This window comes from Chrysochloris asiatica, unplaced genomic scaffold (genome assembly GCF_000296735.1).
Source record: "Chrysochloris asiatica unplaced genomic scaffold, ChrAsi1.0 scaffold00008, whole genome shotgun sequence".
Taxonomy (NCBI): Eukaryota; Metazoa; Chordata; class Mammalia; order Afrosoricida; family Chrysochloridae; genus Chrysochloris; species Chrysochloris asiatica.
Genome location: NW_006408526.1, coordinates 2,815,143 through 2,840,899, shown reverse-complemented (window position 1 = coordinate 2,840,899; position 25,757 = coordinate 2,815,143). Strand labels below are relative to the sequence as shown.

At 38.0% G+C, this 25,757-nt stretch overlaps 1 protein-coding gene across 1 annotated transcript in view; it reads left to right on the top strand.

Annotated features, from left to right (window-relative positions):
• Positions 1–21,533, top strand: part of CCDC82 (coiled-coil domain containing 82) — a 37,666-nt gene extending 16,133 nt beyond the window's left edge. The window contains exons 4-7 of the mRNA XM_006833947.1: positions 325–449; positions 7,702–7,872; positions 11,234–11,416; positions 21,468–21,533. Coding sequence (XP_006834010.1) covers positions 325–449; positions 7,702–7,872; positions 11,234–11,416; positions 21,468–21,533 — 545 coding nt within the window. The remainder of the gene's footprint in view (positions 1–324; positions 450–7,701; positions 7,873–11,233; positions 11,417–21,467) is intronic.
• The last annotated feature ends 4,224 nt before the right edge of the window (positions 21,534–25,757 follow it).

Sequence of the window (25,757 nt, the reverse complement as noted above, 5' to 3'; positions counted from 1 at the left end):
TTTTCTGTTTTTGTTCCTTATTAGCATGATTTTTCACTTCATTTTCTTTTATTTATTTAAAATATCTTCAACCACCAGTGGACTCCTGGTGTGGCACTGTAGGATCAGCACTAGACTGCAAGCCATGAAGTCAGCTGTTCAAAACCAGCTGCTCCTCAGAAACCCTATACTAGGTAGCTACGAGTCAGAACCAACTTGACATTACTTTAACAACAACAAAACCAACCAACCGTCTTCCTTAAAACTATGGGAAGAGATCATAAGTAAAAATTACATATTTTATATGAGAAGAGTGATTGTTTTTGTTGTTATTCCCCCAAACAGATGGCACCAGGCAAAAATCATATGCCAAAGATATGTTGACATCTCTTAATTTTTTTGATGATCGCTTTGTCCAGCCTCGTTTAGAGAATTTATTTTCTAGAAGTCATTGGAAAGAGCAGTATAAGGTATGCACTTTAGTTTCTTATCTCCAGGATAGGAGAAGGAATTGGGGGATGTCAGAGAGGGGGCCCTCTGAGTATTTCAGTACCCAGTGTGACTGAATCCTCTCCAAAGTGTTTGCATTAGTTCTTTGTTAAATAATCTGTTTGTAAAGGCTAGTGTTGTTTATACTCATTCTTACTAAATTATATTTATCCCAATAAATGATAAATAGCTTTAGAACTCTCTAGTACTCAGCCATCTATAAAATGAGTTTTGCTATGACTAGACAAGTCATCAAAGCAAGGATAATTTTTTTAAGTTATTTCTGCTTAATTCTATGCCACAAATGTTAATTGTTTCAAAAATGAGTTCTATATAGCAAAGAAGTTTGAGGGAACTGGGTTTAATTTAGACTGGTTTATTTATTAGAGGACTTTTCAGGAATATTAATATATAAATTTATGCTATAACTCTTTGAGAGAGATAGAATATAATACTTTATAGATGTGTCTTTTATCATTTGTTTCTTACAAATTTGTGAGACTTCTCGGGAAATATCTATTATTATCTCTGAGGATGCTTGATTTACATAGAACATAATCTAGCAAACACTTATCTAGATACATTTTGACAACTTGTTTGCTTCGTTGTTAAGTTCTAGTGAGTCGGTTCCAACTCATAGTGAGTCTATATAGGATTTCCAAAGCTGTAAATCTTTGCGAGAGCAGAAAACCCCATCTCTTTCTCACGGGGCAGCATATGGACTTGAACCACCAACCTGGTTATTAGCAGTTCAGTGCTTAACCTACAGAACCTCAGTATTCCCTTTTTTTTGTTGTTTCCAATGCGATTTGTTATTCTACTGTTTGGGGAAAATACCTCTTTGTTTCATAAAATCTACTAGATTCCATGTGATCTGGCTTTTATATTTTATGATCTCTTAATATTAAGGGCTCTACTATATTAATGTAGTGGTTATGATTCAGGCTGTTAATCTCAAGGTCAGGTGTTCAAAATTGCCAGCTTTTCTGTAGGAGAGAGATGAGGCTTTTTGCTCCCGTAAGATTTGCAGTCTCAAAACCCTATACAGGTCACCATGAGTGGGAACCAAGTCCACGGCACATCACCACCACCACCAGCACCAGTACCACTGTTGTGGCATTGTAGGATAGCCACTGGACCGACCACAAGTTTGGCTGCTGCTGCTTGGAAACCCTATACAGGGTCACTATGAGTCAGAACTGACTCCACGACACATACCAGCCAACTATATTATTTTATTCTTAAGGTCCCCACCCCAACACTTCTAATATTATGTATTCTAATGGTTGTTGATAATGTGCCGTCAAGTCAATTCTGACTTTTAGTGACCCTTTACAGGGTTTCCAAGGAGCAGCTGGTGAGCTTGAACTGCCAAATGTGTGGTTGGAAATCCAGTGCTTATCCTATAGTGCTACAGCAGGAGTCCATTGTCATTATTAGCAAGAAGAAAAATAACAAGATAATTGAGTACCTAAAGTTCCTTCAAGTCTTTCAAGCATTTAAACCACTAGCAACTGTAGTTCATTTATGGCATGTCAGAAGATTGGTTTTATGTAAGGTCTGGTTGACTTTGGATTGCCTGAGGATTTAGTTTTGAATAATTTAGGAGCAGATGATGAGGGTTAAAGGACAGTTACAGGATTACAGAAAAAGGTAGAAGGCCTTAAGTTAGAACTTGGCTTGAGTTTAGGGCTATTATATATATCTTTTTGACTTGGGGTAAGTTTTCAACCTCTCTGAACCCCAGTTTCTTCTTCAGATAAAAAACCTATTAACCTACTTCAAAATGAAATATTTACTTACTTTGAAGGTAAAGTGCATATATTCATTATTAAAATATAGCATATTGTTTTCTTTAATGGAAAAAAGTAGCATTTGTTTTATTATTGATCATCTAATTTTTGCCAAGTACTTTATATTCAAAGTAAAATATCTTATTTACTCTTAGAAGTAATCCCATGAATAAGGTGCTATAATTTCCTCCATTTAGAGATAAGAAAACTGTGTGACTCAGAAAAATCTATTAACCTTAGATTACGCAGCTATTAGTTAGCCAGACGAGTATTTAATCCAAGGTTCTTTCTACTCTCTGTGCTATAATATACAATGCCGTACTATAGTAGATTATACCTATTTCACTCTGAATTTTAGCCTGCAAATGCCATGACTCTTGTTGCTTCCTTTCACATTTTATTTGATTAAAGCAAGTCATGGTCATACCTAACTTCATAGGAGGCAGGGAATTGCACACTTACCATTGCCATGTAACTGGAAGGAGAAAAGCATTTGGTAAACACCAATAATTGTTACCAGAATCCACGTGGAAGAGTCAAAAAATATCCAGGACTTAAGTAAAATGTGTTGCATGATTCTTGGGCTTCATATTATCATTAGTACTGAGTATTCCATAATCTTAGAACTGAGTGGTTTTCCCGTAAATATTTTTACTCTTACTATAGACCAGACTTGGAGTCCTAGTGTGGCACTGTAGATGAATGTGCTGGACTGCAAGGTCAGTTTGAACTGCAAACTCGGCAGTTAAAGCTCACCAGCCGCTCCTTGGAAACCCTATACAGGGTCGCTATGAGTCAGGACCAGCTCAACAGCACTTAACAACAACAACAGTAGACCAGGCAGTGCTAGTCTTGGTGGGGTGCTGTGGGATAATGCACTGGGTTCAGTTTGAACTGCAAGGTCGACAGCCCAAATTCACCAGCTGCCCCTTGGAAACTCCATACAGGGTCACTGTGAGTCTGAACCGACTAGATGGTACTTAATAACAAACAACATAGACCAGACAAGGAACCCTCATGACATGGTGAGTTAGGCATTGGGCTGCTAATTGCAAGGTCAGCCACTTAAACACACCAGCCACTCAATGGGAGAGATGAGATTGCCTGCTCATGTAAAGATTTACAATCTTGGAAACCCTTTAGAGGATCACTGAAAGTCAGAATTGACTAGATGACATTGGGATTTGGGGGCTGTAGAGCAGTCTATAGGTCTTGACTATGAAATGTAGCTTAGAAATAGACTATCTACCAAAAGAAGGATGACAACTGATCACTAATATTGTTTCCCTACAGTTCTCCCCCTTTCTTTTCTAGGATCTTGGGGTTTTTAGAAGTTTTAGGGGTGACCATTTCAGTTAATATAGAAATTAATGTTGATTTATGACCCTTTGGAGAGATTTCTAGATGATATTAGTAACTCTTCTTATCTGATAAAATTATATGTAGACAAATATTAGTTAAAATTAAATACAATATCTTATATTTTGATTGCTTTTTATTTTTTTTCAAATATTCATTTTTGCTTCTCATCATGTTAACATAAACAGAGCTTATTTTTCATTAATTAAATATTTGTTAGTTTGCATTTATCAGTCTGTCGAATGTTCACAACATATTTCTTTCCTTAATGCCATTTAATACAAATACTAAAACAGAATATTGTACGAATTTTGATAAATTTGGAACAATTACTTCTTTGTACTTAAAAAAAAAAAGACCACCTTTCAAGAGTTGTGTTTTCCTCAGTGAGAATAAACATCATATCTAAAGTACAGCTTTCATAAAGAGAATTTAGATGGCATTTTTTAACCATCCTTCCATTCCCTCAGAACATTTACATTGGATTTGATCATCAAAAGATAACTCATAATTCAGTGTGCTCAGACTGTATACGCTAATATATTGAATTTCCCAAGGAAGCCACTTATACAAATATTGGAAAGCTCTTGGTTGCCTCTTAAAAGGAGTATGTATTGATTCCCCTTGTTAATAAATAGTACTGGGATGATGCCAATAAAAACCTAATCTTTTTATTCCTAGTAGAATTTTGGATCTAAATTAAAATGTTAAGTTCTTGAATGTGGCCAGTATTATTTAATAAAACTGCCAAATACGGTTTATTAAAAGAGTACCATGAACATGGAGAGAGAGCAGCTGATTCATGGGAAGAGAGGGACTGAGAGCTGGCGGCCAGGAGGCAGACTTGCAGAATGTGCCCTTTGGTGGTATAAATTATATATGTTAAAAAAAAAAAAAAAAAAAGCTAAAAATGATTAGAGAGAAATATTGTTAATGGATGGTACATGGAGGGGATTCTAATCATTATAATGAAACAAAGTATATGATTTGTTGAATGTAAAACTGAAGATCTGCTCTGTAAACAATAAACAATAAAAACTTAAAAAAAAAATACCATGAAGTATGGGAATTACGAAGTGTAGACAAAAGGCAAAATTGTTGTAAAATACACAATGTAAAAAGAAAATCAGTATATTAGATAATTGTTGTTGAGTGTCGTTGAGTCAGTTCCAACTCATAGTGACCCTATATAGGGTTTTCGAGGAGAGGCTAGTGAGTTTGAACCACCGAGCTTGCAGTTAAAACTGACTTTGCGGTCCAGCGCATTATCCTACAGTGCCACACCTGGACTCCTGCATCTCTCTCTCTGTTAGTAATTTCTCAGATACATTTTGATTTGGTTAGTAGGATTTTTTCCTAGTGGCTGTTAAAGCACTTAACTACTAACGGTTACCCCCATAGCATATTTTTTCATAACCAAATCAAAATGTATCTGAGAAATTACTAACAGAGAGAGATGTAGTATTTGTTGTTGTTGTTTGTTGTTGAGTCTGTTCTGACTCATAGCAACCCTATATGGGGCATTTGAGATGTTCTGTTGGAGAAGAATATTTAAGGTACCATAGACTGCCAGGAAAGTGAACAGGTCAGTATTAGAAGTATAGCGTGAGGGCTCTTTAAGAGTCAGGATAATGAGACATTGACTCTCAGATTTTGCACATGTGTTCAAGAAGAGCAAGTCCCTGGAGAAGGACATCATGCTTGGTAAAGTGGTGGGTATGCGAGAAAGAGGAAGAGCTCCAATGAGATTGATTGGCACAGTGACAGCAGGACTGGGCTCAAGCATTAGAGTTGTGAGAATGGCGCAGGACTGAGCAGTGTGCTGAGCAGCCGTGTTTCGCTCTATTGCGTATAGGGTCACTTTGAGTTGGAACCAACTCGACAGCAACATAGGGTTTCTAAAGGAACCCTCATAGCATAGTGTGTTAGGTATGGGGCTGCTAACCACAAGGTTAGCAGTTTGAATCCACCAGCCACTCCAAGGGAATAAGATAAAGCTTTCTGCTCTTGTGAAGATTTACAGTCTCTAAAACCCTGTAAAGGTTTGCTATGAGTTAGAGCTGACCCAGTGGCATGCAGCAGCCACATAGGGTTTCTGAGGAGCAGCTGGGGGCTTTGAATGGCCAACCTTATGGTTGTTGCTGTTAAGTGCTGTCAAGTCGGTTCCAACTCATAGTGACCCTGTATAGGAAGGGTTTCCAAGTAGAGGCTAGTGAGCTTGAACCGCTGACCTTGTGGTTCAAACTGACCTTGCAGTCCAGCACATTAACCCACAATGCCACACCAGGCTTCCTAGCAGTTAGCAGTGCAGTATTTATCCTGCAGCATCACGTGTAGTTTTTACTTTGTTATTAAGTGCTGTTCAGTCTATTTCTATTCATAGTGACCCTGTATAGGGTTTCCCAAGAGCTGCTGGTGGGTTTAAACTGTCGACATTGCGGTTAGCAGTCCAGTGCTTATCCTGCAGTGCCACACTTACTAATTCCTTAATCTGTAAATACTAACTAAATATCAAATATGTTGGTTAATTTACTTAGCATTGTATGAGTCACAATATTGTCATGTGTCCACCATTCATATTTCTTCTATGGGGCACACAAGTAACTACAGGAACCCTGATGACACATCTGTTAAAGTACTTAACTACTAACTGAAAGTTTTGAGGTTCCAATCTATGAACCTTGCTGCAGGACAAAGATGTAGTAATCTACGCCCATAAAGATTTATGGCCTTGAGAGCCATATAAGGACGTCCCATTCTGTCCTATAGGATTGCTGGGAGTAGGAAGCAACTCTACAGCAGTGGTTTTAGCTCCCATACTAAGGAACCCAGGTGGCGCAGTGGTTAAACACTCAACTGCTAAACAAAAAGTCTGTGACTCAACCCACCAGCCACTCTGGAGACAGGAGAAAGATGCAGCAGTTTGCTTCCATGAGGATTTACAGCCTTGGAAACCTTATAAAACAGAGTTCTCTAAAATCCTATAAAACAGTTCTATAAAACACTCTGTTCTACTCTGTTGCTATGAGTTGGAATCAACTCAGCAGCATTGGGTTTTTGATAGTAAGCATGCTCATGGTTTTATGCACAGTTTAAATACTATTCTAGTAAAAACTAATGTCCAGTTGGGTTAGCAATGTGTAGCATAAGCCTAGAATGTAAATAAAAATACTTAAACATCAATAATTTGTAGTATGTTAATGAAACTTATTTGTGCATGACATATTTTTCAGTTGGATAACTCAGCTACTAGACTGTCCATATCAATTTTGGACACCTGTCAATCCTAGTTCCATCTTACTTGTTTTCACAAGACTTTAGCAGGTAATCATAGGAAGATGAAATTAGTCCTGAAAAATTTTGTGGAAGCTATGATATAATCCATAAGGAGCGGTTCAAACTAGTTTATCCTAGTGGCACTGTAGGATAACCATTGAACTGCTACCCACAAAGTTGGCAGTTCAAGCCCACCAGCTGCTCCATGGTAGAAAGATGAGGTTGTTTGCAACCATAAAGATTTTACAGTCTTGGAACCCCTCTATATTGGGTCATGAGATTAGTCAGAATCAACTTGATGACAATGGGTTGGGTTGGGTTTGCTTATGATATAATCCATACAATTGAGACTGAATATGTTCCTTTTTAATTTTGAATTTGTGACTAAAATTTATTAATTTTTTTATTTTCCTGAATTTTTTTATGCTACCTCCCCCACCCCACCCACCAGTTTTAACTGATCTGTACCTCCATAGCACTAGCTAGAGAAGAGGGAAAAGAAGTAAATTGACTATCACTACTTAATAATAACTCGTGAGTATTAAAGAGATAAAAAACCTATTTTGCCTAGTCCAGTTTCTTCTCATTTAATAACCTAGAATACAAATTCATTTTTAATGTAAATTATTTTACAAGTACCTAATGAGTGCTTAGTATTAATGTAGGTAATGCAAGTGTGTTGTTTTTGTACCTCTCTTCCTATGAGTATAAATTCTTATGATAGTTTTAATTTGGTTAGTTTCTTTTTATTTTATATTTATTTTTATCTATTAAAGTTTCATTCCATTTCTTAACATTGTTTCAGGAACGGGTGGAAAATTACTCTAATGTTAGTATTCTAGAGACGAACACTAAGTTTGGTTACTGCCAGGCCTGTGGATTATATCGCTGCTGTAAATACTTGGTGCAGTTATCAGGGAAGATGTATAATATCCGAACTATGGAAGGAGATGATTTCATGTCACATGATAAGCAGGTATTATTTTCTTTTAGCTTTATTTTTCAGCATTTAAAAACATTACGTTATATAATCTTACACAAATAAGCCTAGATTATTTTCACAAGTGGAGAAATTAATATTAAGAGAAGGGAGAAATCATAAAAAGAAAGGTATAATTTTTTAATGTAAAAGCATGTCTTAGCACATTTGTTTCATAATTCAGTCATATAATAAAATGAGTAATATGAAGGCACTTCAAACTCTTCATGGGAAAATGGAAATAAAAGAACATTTTGAAGCCCCTTGTACAAAATTTTTCTGTTTTTTTGAGAAACGTAATAAATAAATAAAGCAGTACTGGTGGTGAAATGGTTAAGTGCTCAGCTGCTAGCCAAAAGGTCAACAGTTCAACCCCACCACCTGCTCCATGGAAGGAAGATGTGGCAGTATGCTTCCATAAAGATTGTTGTTGTTGTTGTTAAGTGCCGTTGAGGTAGTTCCGACTCTGTTGAGTCAGTTCTGACTCATACCGACCCTGTATAGGGTTTCCGAAGAGCAGCTGGTGAGCTTGAACCACCAACCTTGTGGTTCAAGCTGACTTTGTAGTTCAGCACATTAACCCACAGTGCAACAACCTAGGAAACCCTATGGGGAAGCTCTCCTTTATCCTATAGGGTTGCTATGAGTTGGCATGGCATTATAGTTTTGTTTGCATTGATAAGTGCCAGTGTATTAATATTGAGCTCTTTTCTAGTGAGTCTGTGTACCGCTTTTATGGGCAAGGGTAGATTAGAAGCCCCAAGTCATCTTTGAAGGCCTCAAGCCAGCTAGGAAAATGGGAATATCCTGTTTATCTCAATTATTTTACTAAAGTAGGTAGTGTGAGTCCTCAGGATTATTGGGTTATAATTAACCAGATTCCTCTAAGCGGTCTGGGGTTCAAAAATTCATTTAGAATGTTTGCATGGGGATAATGAATTCAGAATTTGTCTTTAGTACTTTGTCAAGTTGCCATAAAACACATTTATTTCTGAGTATAGTCATATGCATATTTCCTTGTGTTTCAAAAACTGATTTATGATGTTTTATGCGATGAGACACCTAGAGTCTTAATAAAAGTGATTTAAAACTTTGAAGAACATCTTCTGTTGTATAGATAAAAATATTGCTATACATTCACTATTCTTGCTGTCCACAACTAATCCTAGAGAGGGAAGAAGAATTAGATAATAATTTCTAGAGTCTAAAGCCCTGTGGAGGAACAAAATCTATAATTTAAAAAGTTAACTCAAATATCTAAAAACAAAAAAAAAGCCAAGGTTTCAAGAACTAAAAGCACAGAGCAGTAAAAAAAATTCATGCAATGAAAATCAAACCATTAAATTTAACAAATGGGAGAATATTTATTCTCTATATAGCTGCTTTCATGAATTTAATATTATAGTTTTAGGAATTGTAATTTTTTTGTGTGTGAAGCCACTCTGCAAGGGGAACATACAAGTGATATTGTTAAATAGATTATTAAGATTGTTGTTGTTAAGTGCCATCAAGTCGATTCCAACCCATAGCGACCCTGTATAAGGTTTCCAAGGAGTGGCTATTAGTTTTGTCAAAAATGAATGCAGAATGTATGTGGGTAATTGGCATATCAAGTCTGGTGTCCTTCCTTGTGAAAAATGGCACTGATGGTGGCATTCTGAACATAGTAGAACTGCCCCATGGATCGTCAACACTATAATCCTTGTGAAAGCAGACTGCCCCATCTTTTCCTGCAGAGCGGTTGTTGGGTTCGAACTGCCTGCTGAGGTTTCGGTTACCAGTTGAGCATTGTGCCACCCATGCTCTTAGTATACTGTTAGCAGTCCACTATACTTAATTACCATCTGAATATGAATTAAAGTATGCAGTACAACATAGCCTTTGCTATTTGATTTCATTAATGTAACAAACTAAAATAGGTAAAATAAATCTCTGCTATTTGAAGTCAGGAAGGATGGGAGGATTTCCTGGGTGTTGGTAAAATTCTGTTTCTTGATCTGGGTTCACATGAGTGAACATTCACTGAGCTGTACACTAAAATGTATGAGTGTTTTGTGTGGATATCATACATCAGTGATTGAAAACATAACATTTTTATGAAATGCAGTTACCCTTCCTGTTTTAGCTATACGTTTGTAAAACACAGAATCTAGAAGACTATATGTTGTTTTTGTTAAGTGCTTTCAGGTAAGTTCCGGCTTAGTGACCATGTAGAGTTTCCAAGGAGTGGATGGTGGCTTTGAACCACTGACATGGCAGTAGCAGTGCAGTGCTTATTCTACAAGGGCCACACCAGGACTCCAGAAGACCACTTAGGGATAGAAATTAAGTTCCTATAGCTGTCTGACAAGGAAATATATGTGTTTTATTCACACTGGACACATTGATTAAGGCAATAAAGATGCATAAACAGCATTTTTTTTTTTTTTTTTACTGTGTGACATTTTTTGAGGGGACAAAGATGCATAATAAGAGAAAACTGCCAATACTTAATATTAGCAAGCACAAGAATGTATTTCGGTTTTATATGTTGCTTATGTCTAGAAAGTTCATTCAGTAAATCTGTATTTCTGAAACCTCGCAGGCTCTTTCTTACTTGTGTATTGCCATTCCTCTGCTTTACAAACTGCGTTCACCTCGTTCCCACACTTGACTAACTTTTCTCAAGACCTAAAGCATTACCTACTTGAGGACACATCTTTCTAGATTGGATTAAGGACTCCTCCTCTGTGCCTTGACAGCATGTCATACATGGCATTTGTCATATCACTTCACACTCATTTGTCTTTCTTTCCACACAGTACACTCCCTAATACAAATGTTGTTGGTGCTTTCAAGTCTGTATAGGTTTTCTGAGGAGCGGCTTGTGGCTTCGAACCACTGACCTGTGGTTATAACAATCCTACAATGCCATACCATGAGTCCCCTGATACAGATAGGACAACTTTTATTTATATCTCATTGCCTAACCCAGTACTTGAAAAATGGATGCTCAGTTTTTTGTTCACATAGTTGAAGAAGAGAAGGTAAAAGAATCATTGTACAGTGAAACTTGTGAAAGCCAGAGCTCCAATGAGACTGCCTTATATTTCCTAGTCTCCAAATTTTTCTGCCTTTGGTGGTGTTACCACTTTTCCACTGCTCCTCTTTGTAGAAAGGATTTGAGTTTTCCTTCTCTGACCAGGTTTCTACCTTATACAGATTCTGGCTTCTACACAGTTTACTGAATAAACTAAAATCAAGAATACATGTACTAGATCTTACGACTAAAGAGAATCTGAAAACCAGAAAAACTGTGTATTTGCTACTCTGTTATTGGCGTGATGTGTCCGATCATAATGATTATTTCTTAATTTAGGTGTTTACTATTGGTAGAATTTGTGCTAATCGTACCCGGATTTATCATCAACTGAAACATTTTAAATTCAAGCTCTACCAGGAATGTTGCTCAATTGCAAAGACAGAAGTGGAAGACGAACAGGTTAAAGAAACAGTGGAAAGAATTTTCAGCCAGTTCAAAGAAAGTGGCTGGATTAAAAAGGTAAAAATAAATAGATAAGAAACATCCTGAACCTTCAATAGATTCTGGAACCTAATAATGATCAGTCAAGGAATACAGATGTTTAGAAGAAAGTGAAATTTAAAAGAGAATCTTTCCTCTCACTGTCGGTGTTCTCTTCTCTTAATCACCCATTCCTTCCGTGTTTATTACTGCCTTCCCTGAATGTGGCCACATGTTCTAAGCAAGCATTCACTCAGGTCATCAGATAAGTTTAATAAGCAGTAATACTGTCCTTTAATGAAAGTTTTTTGTCCTTTCCCTTGTGCGTATGTGGTATGTCTCACTAATATATTGTTGTTACTAGGCATCGTTCAGTCGGTACGACTCATGGTGATCCTATGCACAACATAGTGAAAGGCTGCCTAGTCCTGCACCGACCTCACAATTGTTGCTGCGCATGAGCCTATTGCTGCTACCACTGCACCAGTCCATCTCTGTGGGGGTCTTCCTCTTTTTCTCCAACTCTCCACTTTACCAAACATGATAATACCTCCCCAGGGACTAGTCCCTCCTGATAATAAGTCTGAAATATGAGCGATGAAGTCTGGCCATCCTGGCTTCCAACGAACGCTCTGCGTGCACGTCTTCCAACACAGATCTGTTCTTTTGGCAGTCCATGGTACTTGCAGTACTCTCCTCCAACACCATAAATGCATCAATTCTACGGTCTTCCTTATTCACTGTCCAGCTTTCACATGCATATGAGATGGTTAAAAATACCATGGCTTGGGTCAGGCACACCTTAGTCCTCAAACTCACATCTTTGCTCTTCAACACTTTAAAGAGGTCTTGTGCAGCAGATTTGCCTAATGCAATACATCATTTGATTTCTTGACTGCTGCTTGCATGAATATTGATGGCTGATCCTAGAAAAATGAAGTCTTTGACAACATCAATTTTTTTTTTTTTTTGTCATTTATATAGATGTTGTTTATTAGTCCATTGGTTAGGATTTTTGTTTTGTTTACATTGAGATGCAACCCATTCGGGAGACTGTGGTCTTTGATCTTAATCAGTATATTAAGTCCTCTTCACTTTCAGCAAGCAAGGTTGTATCATCTGTATATCTGAGGTTGTTAATGAGTCTTCCTCCGACGCTGATACCCCATTTTTCTTCATATAATCCAGCTTCTTGGAGGATTATTTGTTAAGCATACTGATTGAATAAGTATGGTGAGAGAATACACCCCTGGCACACACCTTTCCTTATTTTAAACCATTTGGAGTTCCGTTGTTGTGTTCAAACAACTGCCTCTTGGTCTATGTACATGTTACTCATGAGCACAGTTAAGTGTTCTGGAATACACATTCTTCACAGTGCTGTCCGTAGCTTATGATCCACAAAATCAAAAGCCTTTGCATAGTCCAAAAAACACAGGTAAAACATCTTTCTGGTGTTCTCTGCTTCCAGCCAAGATCCATCTAATGTCAACAATGATATCCCTTGTTCCACATCCTCTTCTGAATCCAGCTTGAAACTCTGGAGGTTCTCTGTCAATATATATTTGCAGCCATTACTGTATTATCTTTAGTAAAACTACTGGCAGGAGATCTTAATGATACTGTCATATGATTTCCACATTCCATTGAGTCACCTCTCTTTGGAATGGACACAAATACAGATCTCTTCCAGTCAATTGGCCAGGTAGTTGTCTTCCAAATTTCTTGGCATAGATAACTGCCTTCAGTGCCACATCAATTTATTAAAAGATTTCAGTTTTATTCTATCTATTCCCAGAGCCTTGTTCTTTTCCAGTGCCTTCAGTGCGCATTAGACTTCTTCCTTCGGGATCATTGGTTCTTGATCATATGCTACCTCTTGAAATGGTTGAATATCAGCCTTCTTATTTTGGGTAGTGATTCTATATATTCCTCCCATCTTTTGATGCATTCTGCATCATTCAATATTTTGCCCAAAGAATCCTTCAGTACCTTAATTTTTTGCTTCAATTCCTTCAGCTTGAGAAATGCTGAACATGTTCTTCTCTTTTGGTTTTCTAACTCCATATCTTTGCACAGTTTGTTATAAGGTTTGACTTTGTCTTCTAGAATTGACCTTTGAAATTTTCTGTTCAGCTCTTGTGCCTCCTCATTTCTTAAATTGGCTTTAGCATCATCTCTATGCTGGAGAGAAAGTTTCAGAGTCACTTTTGACATCCATTTTGGTCTTTCTCTTCTTTTCTTGTCTTCTTAATGACTTTTTTATTTTCTTCCTGTATGATGTTCTTGATGCCATCTCACAACTCTTCTGGTCTTAGGTCTTTAGGGTCTAATGCATCAAATCTTTTCCTGAGATGATCTTTAAATTCAGGTGGGATATGTTCAGGGTCATATTTTTGCTCTCATGGACTTGTTTTAATTTTCTTCCGCTTCAGACTAAATTTGCATATGAGCATCTGATGGTCTGTTCCACAGTGTGTGCCTGACATTGTTTTGGCTAATCATTACAGAGCTTTTCCACCGTCTCTTTCCACAGATGTAGTCAGTTTGATTTTTGTGTCTTCCATATGGTCAGGTCCATATGTATGTTGTTGTTGTGAAGTGCTGTCGAGTCGGTTCTGACCCATAGCGACCCTGTATAGGGTTTCTGAGGAACAGCTGGTGAGCTTGAACTGCCAACCTTGCAGTTCAAATGGCTTTGCAGTCTGGCATATTAACCCACAGTGCTATACCAGGACTCCACATATATAGTCGCCTTTTATGTTGTTTAAAAAAGATATTTGCAATGAAGAAGTTGTTGGTCTTACAAAATTCTATAATGCAGTCTCCAGCATCATTTCTATCTTCAAAGCCGATTTTCCAACTACTGATCCTTCCTTTGTTTCCAACCTTTGCAATCCAATCGCCAGTGGATTGAGTACATGTTTGATTGATTTCAGACTGAAGAAGTTGGTAGAATTCTTCAATTTCATCATCATTGGCTTTAGTGATTGGCATGTAAATTTGAATAATAGTGGTATCAACTGATCTTCCTTATGTTGTTGTTGTTAAGTGCTGTTGAGTCGGTTCCGACCCATAGTGACCCTGTACAGGGTTTCCAGGCTGTAAATCTTTACGGGAGCAGAAAGCCTCATCTATCTCCCATGGAGCAGCTGGTAGTTTCAAACTGCTGACCTTAAGGTTCGCAGCCCGATTCATAACCACTACGCTACCAGAGCTACCAGATCTTCCTTATAGACGCATGAATATTATCCTATCACAGACAGTGTTGTACTTCAAGACAGATGTTGATAAGTTCTTTTTGATGATGAATGAGAGAGTTGCCACACCTTTTCAATTTGTCATTACCAGCATAGTAAATCATGTGATTGTCAGATACAAAATGACTAATACCAGTTGATTGCAGCTCACTAATGCCTAGGATACCCATGTCTATGTGTTCCATTTCTATTTTTACAACTTCCAATTTTCCTAGATTCATACTTCATACATTCCATGTTCTGATTATTAATGTATGTTTATAGCTGTTTCTCCTCTTTTTGAGTTGTGCCCCATCAGTAAATGAAGGTCCAGAGGACTTTACTCTTTTCATATCATCATGATCACCTCTACTTTGAGGAGGCAGTTGTATTTTGAGTGCCTTCCAACCTCAGGGGTTCATCTTCCAGCAGTATATCTGACAATATTCTGGTGCTGTTCATCATGTTTTAGCATTTAATATTCTTGTGCTAATAGTCTTCCACTCTTAGTCATAAAGTTTTTGATTACTGAGTATTTGTAAGTAGTCTGCCTTTCCTTCACCCTAGTCTGTCTTCATACGGAAGCTCAGCTAAAACGTGTCTTCCATGAGTGACCCTGCTGGCATTTGTACAAGTATATTAAGTTCCTTTTCTTTGACAAAATATAGAACTCACCTCTGGTTGTCTGCTTCCTATTGTTTCTGGCAGTTCTTGTGGCCTTAGGGTGAAGAAGCACCTCGTGCCAATCTGAGGAAAGGATCCCAGCTGCCCATTCTAATACCATCTACATTTTCTTCTTGATGACTTGGGACTGAGCAATGAGCACCATTGCTGAAAAACAAGGGGAAAAGGCGGAGGTTTCTGGCCACAGCACTGATTTTAATTCTTTCCTATCTTGCTGATAACTAAATTTGATACCAGGGATAAAGTAGGGGTTTTGAAGAATGTCTGGGTTCCTGAAGATCTGCTGGAAGCTTATAAGCTCTCATTTGCTCATGGGCCTTTTTAGAATTGTTTATGGTACATGGATAGAATGCTAAGATGATTGCAGTCTTCTAAAACAAGTCTAGTTACATGAATGTGTGAGAACAAATAGTAGGTTTTCAGGCAACTGAGCTCAGCAGTATGTTTCATGTTTTAAAAAAGCAAAGCTTGACCTCAGATCCATTGCCTGGGTTGTGTCATAGGGACACTTCTAAAAGAGAAGCAAAAAACAAAGCAAGAGAACTTGGAGAAAAAATATTTGTGAACAAAAGGAAAGAAAAATGGAACAACATAAAAGGAACTTCTTAGAATTCAATGGGGGTCTTCCTTGTCTGGAGACTGACAAGATTTTTGGTTTTCCCTTTTGACAATTATCCTCCCACCACAGCTACCACCCAATGACACCCTGGTGTGCCACCCACATCCTGACCCTTAAGTTTTCTTTTTCTCAGTTTATCTTTTACTTTGTCCTGGTCTCTTCAGTTTGTCTTTTACTTTGCCTCTACTTCTCCCCTCTGCTGCCAATTAAGCCTAATTCGTTCTTCTCCTCCCACCTGGCTTTCTGTTTTCCATTCCCTTGGCGGAGAGCCATCACTTAGCCACCAACCACCCCGCTCTCATCTTCATTTTCCCAGGTAACATTAAATTCTTAAGCACTTTTATTGATGTATTAAGTGTTGCCAAACTTTAGGTGAAGTTGAAAGACTTATTTGGACTCCACATTTATAGAGAATTGTGTACCTAGGCATAGAAAAATCACTATGTATGTAAGTATAATATACACACATGAATTGTTAACATAGAACATTATAATGTAGAAAAAATAAAAAGCATCTTCAAATCATGTGCTCTAAAATATCTTAGTGAAGTTTACGACAACAAGAGGGACTAGAAATAAAGAAGAAGAAATTCTTAGGAAAAGAAAGTGTTATACTTAACCTTGGTGGTGGTGGTTATGTGCCTTGGAGTCGGTTCTGACTCATAGTGACCCTGCACAGGGTCTCCGAGGCTGTAAGTCTTTACAGGAGCAGAAAGCCTTATCTTTCTCCCGCAGAACAGTTGGTAGTTTCGAACTGCTGACCTTGTGGTTCGCAGCCCGATTCGTAACCACTACACTACCAGAGCTCCTTTACTTCACCTTCGTTGAAGTGCCGTTGAGTCAGTTCTGACCCATAGCGACCCTGTATAGGGTTTCCAAGGAGCAGCTGGTGAGCTTAAAACACCAACCTTGCAGTTCAAACAGCTTTGCAGTCTGGCGCATTAACCCACAGTGCCACACCAAGACTCCTTAATCTTAGACAGTGATAATATTTTAAGGTCATGTATGTTCTGCTCCCATAAAGATTTACAGCCTAGGAAACGCTGTGCAGGGTCACTATGAGTCAGAACCGACTCCACGGTACTTAACAACAACAACAACAACATGTTTGGGGCAGTATGTACATTTTTCACATAAAAATTCCAAAGTGCTTCCTTTTTTTTTTTCCTTGAGTTTCTCTTACTTAAATATTTTGTCCATAAACTTTCTCAAGACATTCTCTAGAAATCATAGAAGTTTATAGGCAATTTTTATAAAGTTTATATGCAACTTCTCATGCTGTGATTAAATTTCAGAATTTTACCAAGTGCTCTGACATTTCTTAGCTTGACTCTGTCCATCCCTCTTTGTGTGTTGCTGGGTGATGTGCTCTTATGATGGGTGTCTCCTTTGGCTGCAGTCTCATGACTCCCATTATTAAGACCCCGTAGGACTCAGTGATATTCAAATGCTCACATCCATGACTCTCTTTGCTCTTAACTCCTCAATAATATCAACCCCTTCTTTTGCTTTACACAGACCACGTGTTTTCCCTCTTCCAGCTTGTTATTTCACACTACTTTTTCCTTTACCTGTCCCTTCTTCTCTCAAACCTTTTTCACCATTATTTCAGGATATCTCAGCACTTCTTCCCAAAGACTTGCATGTTTCTGTTCTTTTGGTTCTTCTTCCTGACCTTTGAACCAGGATACTATCTGTTTAATGATACTAAAAGGGTAGGAACAACTCAAGTGTGAGAACAGAACAAGTGATTTAAAAGCTATAATGAAACAATATATAATAAATAATGACATATCTTATTCTAAAATAGAGCCAAAGAATTTGCTATAGAGTGCTGCAGACAAAATTCTAACTTTTTTTTTTTTTCACTAAGGCGATAGTGCATATATGAAAATGACGTTTCCATGGAAATGTATAAGATAGTGGGATAAGCGGGTGGTTACATGAGAACCAGGGAGTGAAGAAAGTATGTCAACAGAAGTGTTAAGTTTAAATTTTACAGGTAAATGTAAGGTCTACTGTAAACATATTGTATGAATAAACAGTATTATATAAGAAGTTTAAATGGTAATTGAATATCCATCCCCTTCCTAAAACTCTTCTCATTTGCTGACATCATTTTTCCTTTTAAACTTTGTTTTCTTTTTTCTTCCACTCTTAAACTAGTATTTCTCAAAACATAGCCCTTAAACTCCATATATTAGAATCACCTAGTAGTCAGTTAGAGTAGTGGTTACGAATCGGGCTGCGAACCTTAAGGTCAGCGGTTCGAAACTACCAGCTGCTCCGCGGGAGAAAGACGAGGCTTTCTACTCCCGTAAAGATTTACACCCTCGGAAACCCTGTACAGGGTCGCTATGGGTCGGAACCGACTCGACGGCACTTCACAACAACAACAGTAGTCAGCACAACTAGTTAAGCACTGGACTACTAACCAAAAAGTGTGGTTTGAATCAAACCAGAGGTATCACAGAAAATAAGATCTGGTAATAGCCATGAAAACCCTATGGAGCACACATTAGAATACAGAGCACATGAGTCCTCTGACATGGCCGTGGGTTTTTTTAGTTTATTTGTGTTTTGGTTAGGAGTTCATGAAAACTCCATAATCCTTGACCTTACTCCGGAACGACTGGCTGAGAATCCTTGAGGTTGGGAAGCATCTAATGTCTTAAGAAAGTAGGTGATTCTTAAGCAACTTAAAGATTGAGGAATATTTCTTAAAAGAACATGTTGCACCAGGTTCTGTCCTCTTGCCTAACCCCTCTCCCTTGGTAAAACCATCCCTTTTTGCAGGTCCAGCTAGTCTGCTTTGATTAGACTCCACATGCTTCCTTTTATGGTCAGACCTCTCTCCCATACTTCATTCCCCAAATTCACCTGATGCCACTGTCACTGATAGGTCACTCTGGCACTGTTAAGAGAGTAGTCTTCATTATTAAAGTATGACCTAAAACTCTCCAGAAAAACTACGGAAGGAAAATCTTTAGGGGGGAGGGGGCGGGGTAGGCAAGTAATGTAATTGCTTTCTCTCGGAGTGTAACTTTCCCTTTTTGAGATTTTTTTCACTGCAATGCTGTGCTCTGCATTTACCATTTAAATCTCAGAAGCAGTATACTATGATCATTGAAAGCATGGTTTTAAATATTTGCTCAGCCACTTACTCACTGTAGAATTTTAGGACAAATTATTTCCATAAGCTTGAGTTTTTAAATCTGTACAATAGAAACAAAACCAATAATGTGACACATTTGGTGCATTTAATGTAGAACCTAGCAAATAGTAAGTAAACAATTAATGTTACCTACTATCAACACTCGCGGAAGCAGCAGTCAAGAGATCAGACGACGTATTGCATTGGGCAAATCTGCTGCACAGGAACTTTTTAAAGTTTTGAAGAGCAGAGATGTCAGCTTGAGGACTAAGGTGCGCCTGACCCAAGCCATGGTATTTTCAGTAACCTCATATGGATATGAAAGCTGGACAGTGAATAAGGAAGATTGTAGAAGAATTGATGCCTTTGAGTTGTGGTGTTGGAGAAGAATACTGAAAGTGCCATGGACTGCCAAAAGAACCAGTAGATGTGTTTTGGAAGAAGTGCAACCAGAGTGCTCCTTGGAGGCCAGGATGGCTAAGCTTCATCTCTCATACTTTGGACATATTATCCGGAGGGAACAGTCGCTGGGGAAGGATGTCATGCTGGGTTAGATGGAGGGTCAGAGAAACAGAGGAAGACCCCTAACGAGATGGATTGGCCAGGTGTCATCATTGATGGACTCAAGTGTGGCAGCAGTAGTGAGGTTGGCCCAGGATCGGACATTGTTTCATTCTGCTGTGCATGGGGTCGCTATGAGTCGCTTCTGACTCGATGGCACCTGACAACAACAACAACATTTTCATTAAAAGCTTTTCCTCTCTTTTTGCTACTAGAGCTGAGATAGATTATAACTTTCCAAAAGAAGTGTACAAAATGGAATAAAGGGTATGAAGAAAGGTAATATAAAAGGCTGAAAAATAGCCAAGCTTGTATAATACAGGTTTTAAATCCTAGAATACTTATATCTAATGGAAGCTGTCTGAGGACTAGGCCAAAAGGGTACCTAAGTAGTCCATAGCCTCTTTCTCCTCAAGTGCTTTTCTTCATCGTTTCCAGAAGTGATCTAATTACAGCAATCTTAGTGTGAAGAGTTTTATAGCTTATATAAGTCTGGAAGGAAACCACACTGTTCACATACTCTTCTAAGGGTCCTTATCACCACAGAAATGTGGCTCAACAGAATCCTCTTTCAACTTCATGGGTTTAGAATAAAAGTTCATAAATGGAGTCAAGAAACCATTGAATCACTTAATCTCCTCAATTAAGTGACTTTCCTCATGAGTAGCTAGAATTCTTTATGCCACAAAGTGATCACACATGCATCTTTTTTCTTTCCCCAACCTGCCTCAGAAGTAACCCTGCCATTATTCTCCTATTCTCTCTACCTTAAAATCTCCAAATCACTTGAAACTTCTCTTAACTTTTTCTACTTTGCTGATTGCTTTCCAACTTCATTGCTATCATGCAAATCTGAGCCCTCATTACCTGACTCATAACCAGTTGCCAGACTATTCTAGACATGACTGTTTTACCAATTTTAAGTTCTCTGTTGAAAACCTTTAGCAGCTTTTCATTGCCTGTCAAGTTATCACTAAACTTCTTAATCTAACATTTCATAACTTTTTATTCTCTTGCATCAACCTTTTGGGTTCAGACTTCTCTTTTTTCTCTTTCTTTAAACAACCTCAGATTGTGTTCATATCTCACACTTTTTTTTGTCTTGTCACCATTAGATGGACTGTTGTTTCCTCCACAAAGAGATCCCCATCAAAGCTTTACATACTGATGATGTTCTGCTGATTTTTCATGACATCTTTCTTGACTACTTTAACTAACCATGACCTCCCGTCTGAATCCCCATAACACACTGTGTATACTTCTTTATGACACTTATTAGTGATTTTAGAGGTAGACCAAAACCCAAACCCACTGTCATCAAGTTGATTCCAGCTTATGGGGAGCCCCATAGAGGGTTTCTAAGACTTTAAATCTTTGCAGGGACAGACAGCTTCATCTTTCTCGTGTGGAGCCACTGGTGGGTTTGAACTTGTGACCTTGTGATTAGTAGTCCGGTACATAGCTTACAGCTAAACTCTGTTCTTCTTAGGAATAGGGAAAGTATCGTAATGTTTCTGGTGTCTAGACATTCACTAGTGAAATGTTTGGTATATATTATCCAGTCAACAAAACTTTGTCAAATAAATTATTGAAGTCATTTTATTTTGGTTATGATAGTAGAAAATTAGGCTTTGAAAATACAGTAGTAAGTGTATTTTCTAACTCAGTGTTTTCTGTGAGTTAGAAATGCGCATTCTAAAATGAATCCCTGTCCATAATAAAAGTGAATTTGTTCCTGCTTACCATGGAATGTACTTGTTCCTGTAGATTGAAAAGGCCTGTATATCTTTGTTTTCTTTGAGTAAAATAACTTTTTGTTTATTATATATGCAGAAATATGATCAGCTTGAAGAATATCTTGGTCTTGCGGATTACTTTCAAGATGAGAAGTTCGATTGAATTGCTGTACATTTTATAAGTTCCTGTCAGTGTGAAGATCATGACTCTTGTTTACCTGAATCATGTGACATGCATTTCTATCTTTATGGCAAAATATTTTGTTAAAAATTTATGTGCATCTTAAAAAAAATTTTATAGTCATCTTAATTCCCATGAAATGGGACTCTGCAGCTTAGTAAAACTTTTATCTGATAAGTCTAATTTTTAAGTCAGTAAATGTATTTTAAAATTATATAACAGTGACTTTTTAACAGGTAACTATCAAGTGAGTGAGCTTTCTCAGTCCTGTCAGTTTAGTAGAAATATAATGTATTATAAAATGTATGTAGTCTGGAGAAATATCTATATGCATTCATTGATTTTAACGTTTGCCTTCATCTATGTATTACCCATTTTCAGTATTAAATGATTTTCACTAGTACATTTTTTTTTACCACTATCAAGGAGCTCTGGTAGCATAGTGGTTACTAATCGGGCTGCGAACCTCAAGGTCAGCAGTTCGAAACTACCAGCTGTTCCGCAGAAGAAAGATGAGGGGTTCTGCTCTGGTAAAGATTTACAGCCTCGGAAACCCTGTACAGGGTCGCTATGAGTCGGAACCAACTCCACGGCACATAACAACAACAACAACAACATCATTATCTGAATCAGTGGACCATAGAAGAAACTTCAATATATTATTCAATTCAACCCCCTTTGCCTGAGAATCTGATTGAGTGTAACTTTTTCCAAATAAAGGAGTGATTTTTTTTCTTTCATGTTTTATAATGGTCTTTCTTTTATCAGTTTTCTGTAGATGCTAATGATGAAAATATATTTTATTTGTTTTTATCTACATCTTTTCCCATAAAAGTATGAGTATATAAGGATCCGAAGATCACCGAGACAAATTTAGTCAAAACTACTTTTAAGTGATATTTTTTAATCTGCCTGGTTTTGCACATCTAAGCTTCCGTTTAACAAAAAGTACAGTGAAGAGTTCCAGATTTAATTAATGGGCCCTATCTAGTCTCTCTCTCTTTAATTTTTAAAAGTATAGTTTTCTATTGAAATCTTTTGTGCTGTGGAATTGTAGATAATTTATGTCTTACTAGAAATGTTGTTGAACCTAACTTCATCTATTAAGTGGTCCCATGCACGGACCTCACTGTATGTACATCCTCAAAAAGCTACAGCTTATTAAATCCCTACATGGAGATGGCTTCATATTTTCTGCGACTCATTTCCTGAAATTATCCTTATTATTGTAAACAAACTGTGTTAAAAAAACAAACACACACCAAAAAAAACCTCAAAGTGGTAAGATGCTGAAGTTTAACATGTGGGGTGTATCAGAAGTGTGAAATAAAATTTTTAGTCATATATCTCTATCCTTACTCATATTTCTCAAACATATGGAAATAATCCTTAACTAAATTCCAGGGAATAAAATGAACCCAAAGTTGAAGGATGAAGATAAAGTGCATGTCCAGAAAGAAGCAAAGCATAGTTGGAGGAGAAATGATAGGCTGGAGGGTGAAGGGTCATGAAAAACTTAGAAAGACCAGAAAAAACAAAAGAGAATTAGCTCTAAGGTGGTATCCCTCATGACTCTCGTGTAGAATTAGCTCTAAGGTGGTATCCCTCATGACTCTGTGTAGCAGTTCTCATTGTGACACAAACAAGATTGAGACACCTCAAGAATGAAGGAGTTCCAACAAGAGTTTTTGGTGTGTTTTTTTTTTCAATTTGTCGTTTTTAATGCATTTCGTTTGTAATGTTGGCAGTTGACTCAGTTGCTATGTTAGGCATCGTTTTAGTTTTGGTATGTTTTCCCTATTCGAAGTGCATCTAACTGTTGATGAAAAAATACCAATAGGTATTGTTTGTTATATCTGAGGTCATTGCAGCTGAACAAGCTACTTCAGTGGCTGTTTGGAGAATATTAGAGGCTTTTTAAGGTACATGATAACACCAGAAGAATGGTAAAGAGGCAGACTATGTGTTGGACCCAACTCACTGGCAGTTAATAACAACAACAACATACAGAATTCTCAGAATTATGAGGCGTCCTGGTGTGGTGCTGTGAGATAAAGCACTGGACCACAAGGTCAGTTTGAACCAGAAGATCAGCAGTTTAAGTTCACCAGCCGCACCTTGGAAACCCTATGCACGGTTGCTATGAGTCAGAACTGACTCGATGGCATAAAACAACAACATACAGAAGTTTCAGGATTATGAGGGGACAATAGTATAAAAGGTCAATGGGATATAATTGGCCATATTTCCTACCTTGTTTGTTGTCAGCCTTAATCAAGTGAGTAGTTTTACCCATTTTTCATTCCTTGGAAGTATTATCAAACTTACTTCAACCCCAGAGTGATTTGTTAAGTGCCATCAAGTCAGTTCCGACTCAGTGACCCTGTATAGACTTTCCAAGGAACAGCTGGTTGGGTTGGAATGACCGACCTTGTGGTTCACAGTGGAGTGCTGATCCCAGCATCACACCAGGGGTCCAAATGCGTGAAGGGTATTAATTGAAACCCACAATACATGGGAATAGCCCGCCTTCCCTAGTAATTTCATGTTAGACACATTGAGACAGGAAGCCTAATAGTTAAGACAGTACAGGTTTGCAGTTCATTGTGACTCTTGGTTTGTTACTAGCTACATAACCGGGAACAAGTAACTTCTATGAGCCTCAGTTTTATTGTTTGTGAATAGGATTTAAAAATTCCTGTCTTAGAGAATTGTTTTTGAATTAAACCAGTTGGTTCCTACTTAACGGCAATTCCTTGTCTACCATTGCACAACTATGCTCCATAGAATTTTAATGACAGTTTTTTGGAAGTAGATCATCAAATTTTGTTCCAAGACTTCTGATGCACTTCCAACCTTTTGGTTAGCAGTGGAACACATTTGACCATTTACACCACTTAAGAACTCGGTTTGTGGGTTAAGGAAGATCATAAACTGTGCCTGAAACAGTAATTCTTTCATAAATAGTAACTGGTGTGACTGGAGAGGAGAGTATGGATAATGCTGTCAGTTTGAGATTAAATGGTTGTGTAAAGTCAAATGTGTTTAAAAACTAATCCAAAGAAGTGTCGTACACCACAGGAATATAGTATGAACATTGATTTAAACATCTGCTTTATAATGTCACGGTGCATACAAGTTTCATGTAGAAATGAACTTTATTTCATTTGTTGTTATTAAGTGTTGTCGGTTCTGACGCATAGCGACCCTGTATAGGGTGTCCAAGGAGCAGCTGGTGGGTTTGAACCTCTGACCTTGTGGTTAGCGGCACAGTGCTTATCCTACAATGCCACTTCATTTAGAAGTAGTTCATTTGTCCTGTTGTAGGACACGCACTGTACTGCTAATCACAAGGTTGTTGGTTCAAACCTACCAGCTGCTGCTTGGAAACCTTATACAGCTGGAGGTATTGTTAAGTGCCATCTAGTCAGTTTTGACTCATAGCGACCCTGTATAGGGTTTCCAAGAAGCAGCTGGTGAACTTGAACTGCTGACCTTGCAGTCCAGCGCATTGGGGAACCTAAAATTACAATGATCATTCATGGTCCATACAAAATTATCAACTTAAATATTGCTCTGCTATATTTGGTCAAACAATTAACTCACCAGAGCCTTGTATTGGAGACGTGCAGCCAGAGTGCTCCTTGGAGGCCAGGATGGCCAAACTTGGTCTCTCATACTTTGGACATATTGTCAGGAGGGACCAGTCGCTGGAGGATATCATGTTTGGTGGAGGGTCAGAGAAAAAGAGGAAGACTCCCAGTGAGATGGATTAGCAAAGTGGCAGCATCAGTGGGCTCAAGCTTGGCAACAATTGTGAGGTTGGCCCAGGACTGGACAGTGTTAAGTTCTATTGTGTATAAGATTGCTATGAGTTGGTACCGACTCCATGGCACCTAACAACAACATGATGGCTTGCTGTGGCGCTGTGGGTTAATGTGCTTGATTGCACTTCATGTCTGAGAAAAAGTGGAAGTATGGAAAGTGGGGAGGATGCTGGGGCACCTGCAGGAACCAACTTGATAACACTTAACAACGTGATGACAGAACTGACTCAACGGCATTTAACAACAACAAACGTGATATCTGAAACTGCAGTTGCCTTAACAGGGCCAGACCTAATGATTGTGGGCTTTATAGAGCTCTGGTAGCATAGTGATTATGAATCGGGCTGTGAACCGCAAGGTCAGCAGTTTGGAACTACCA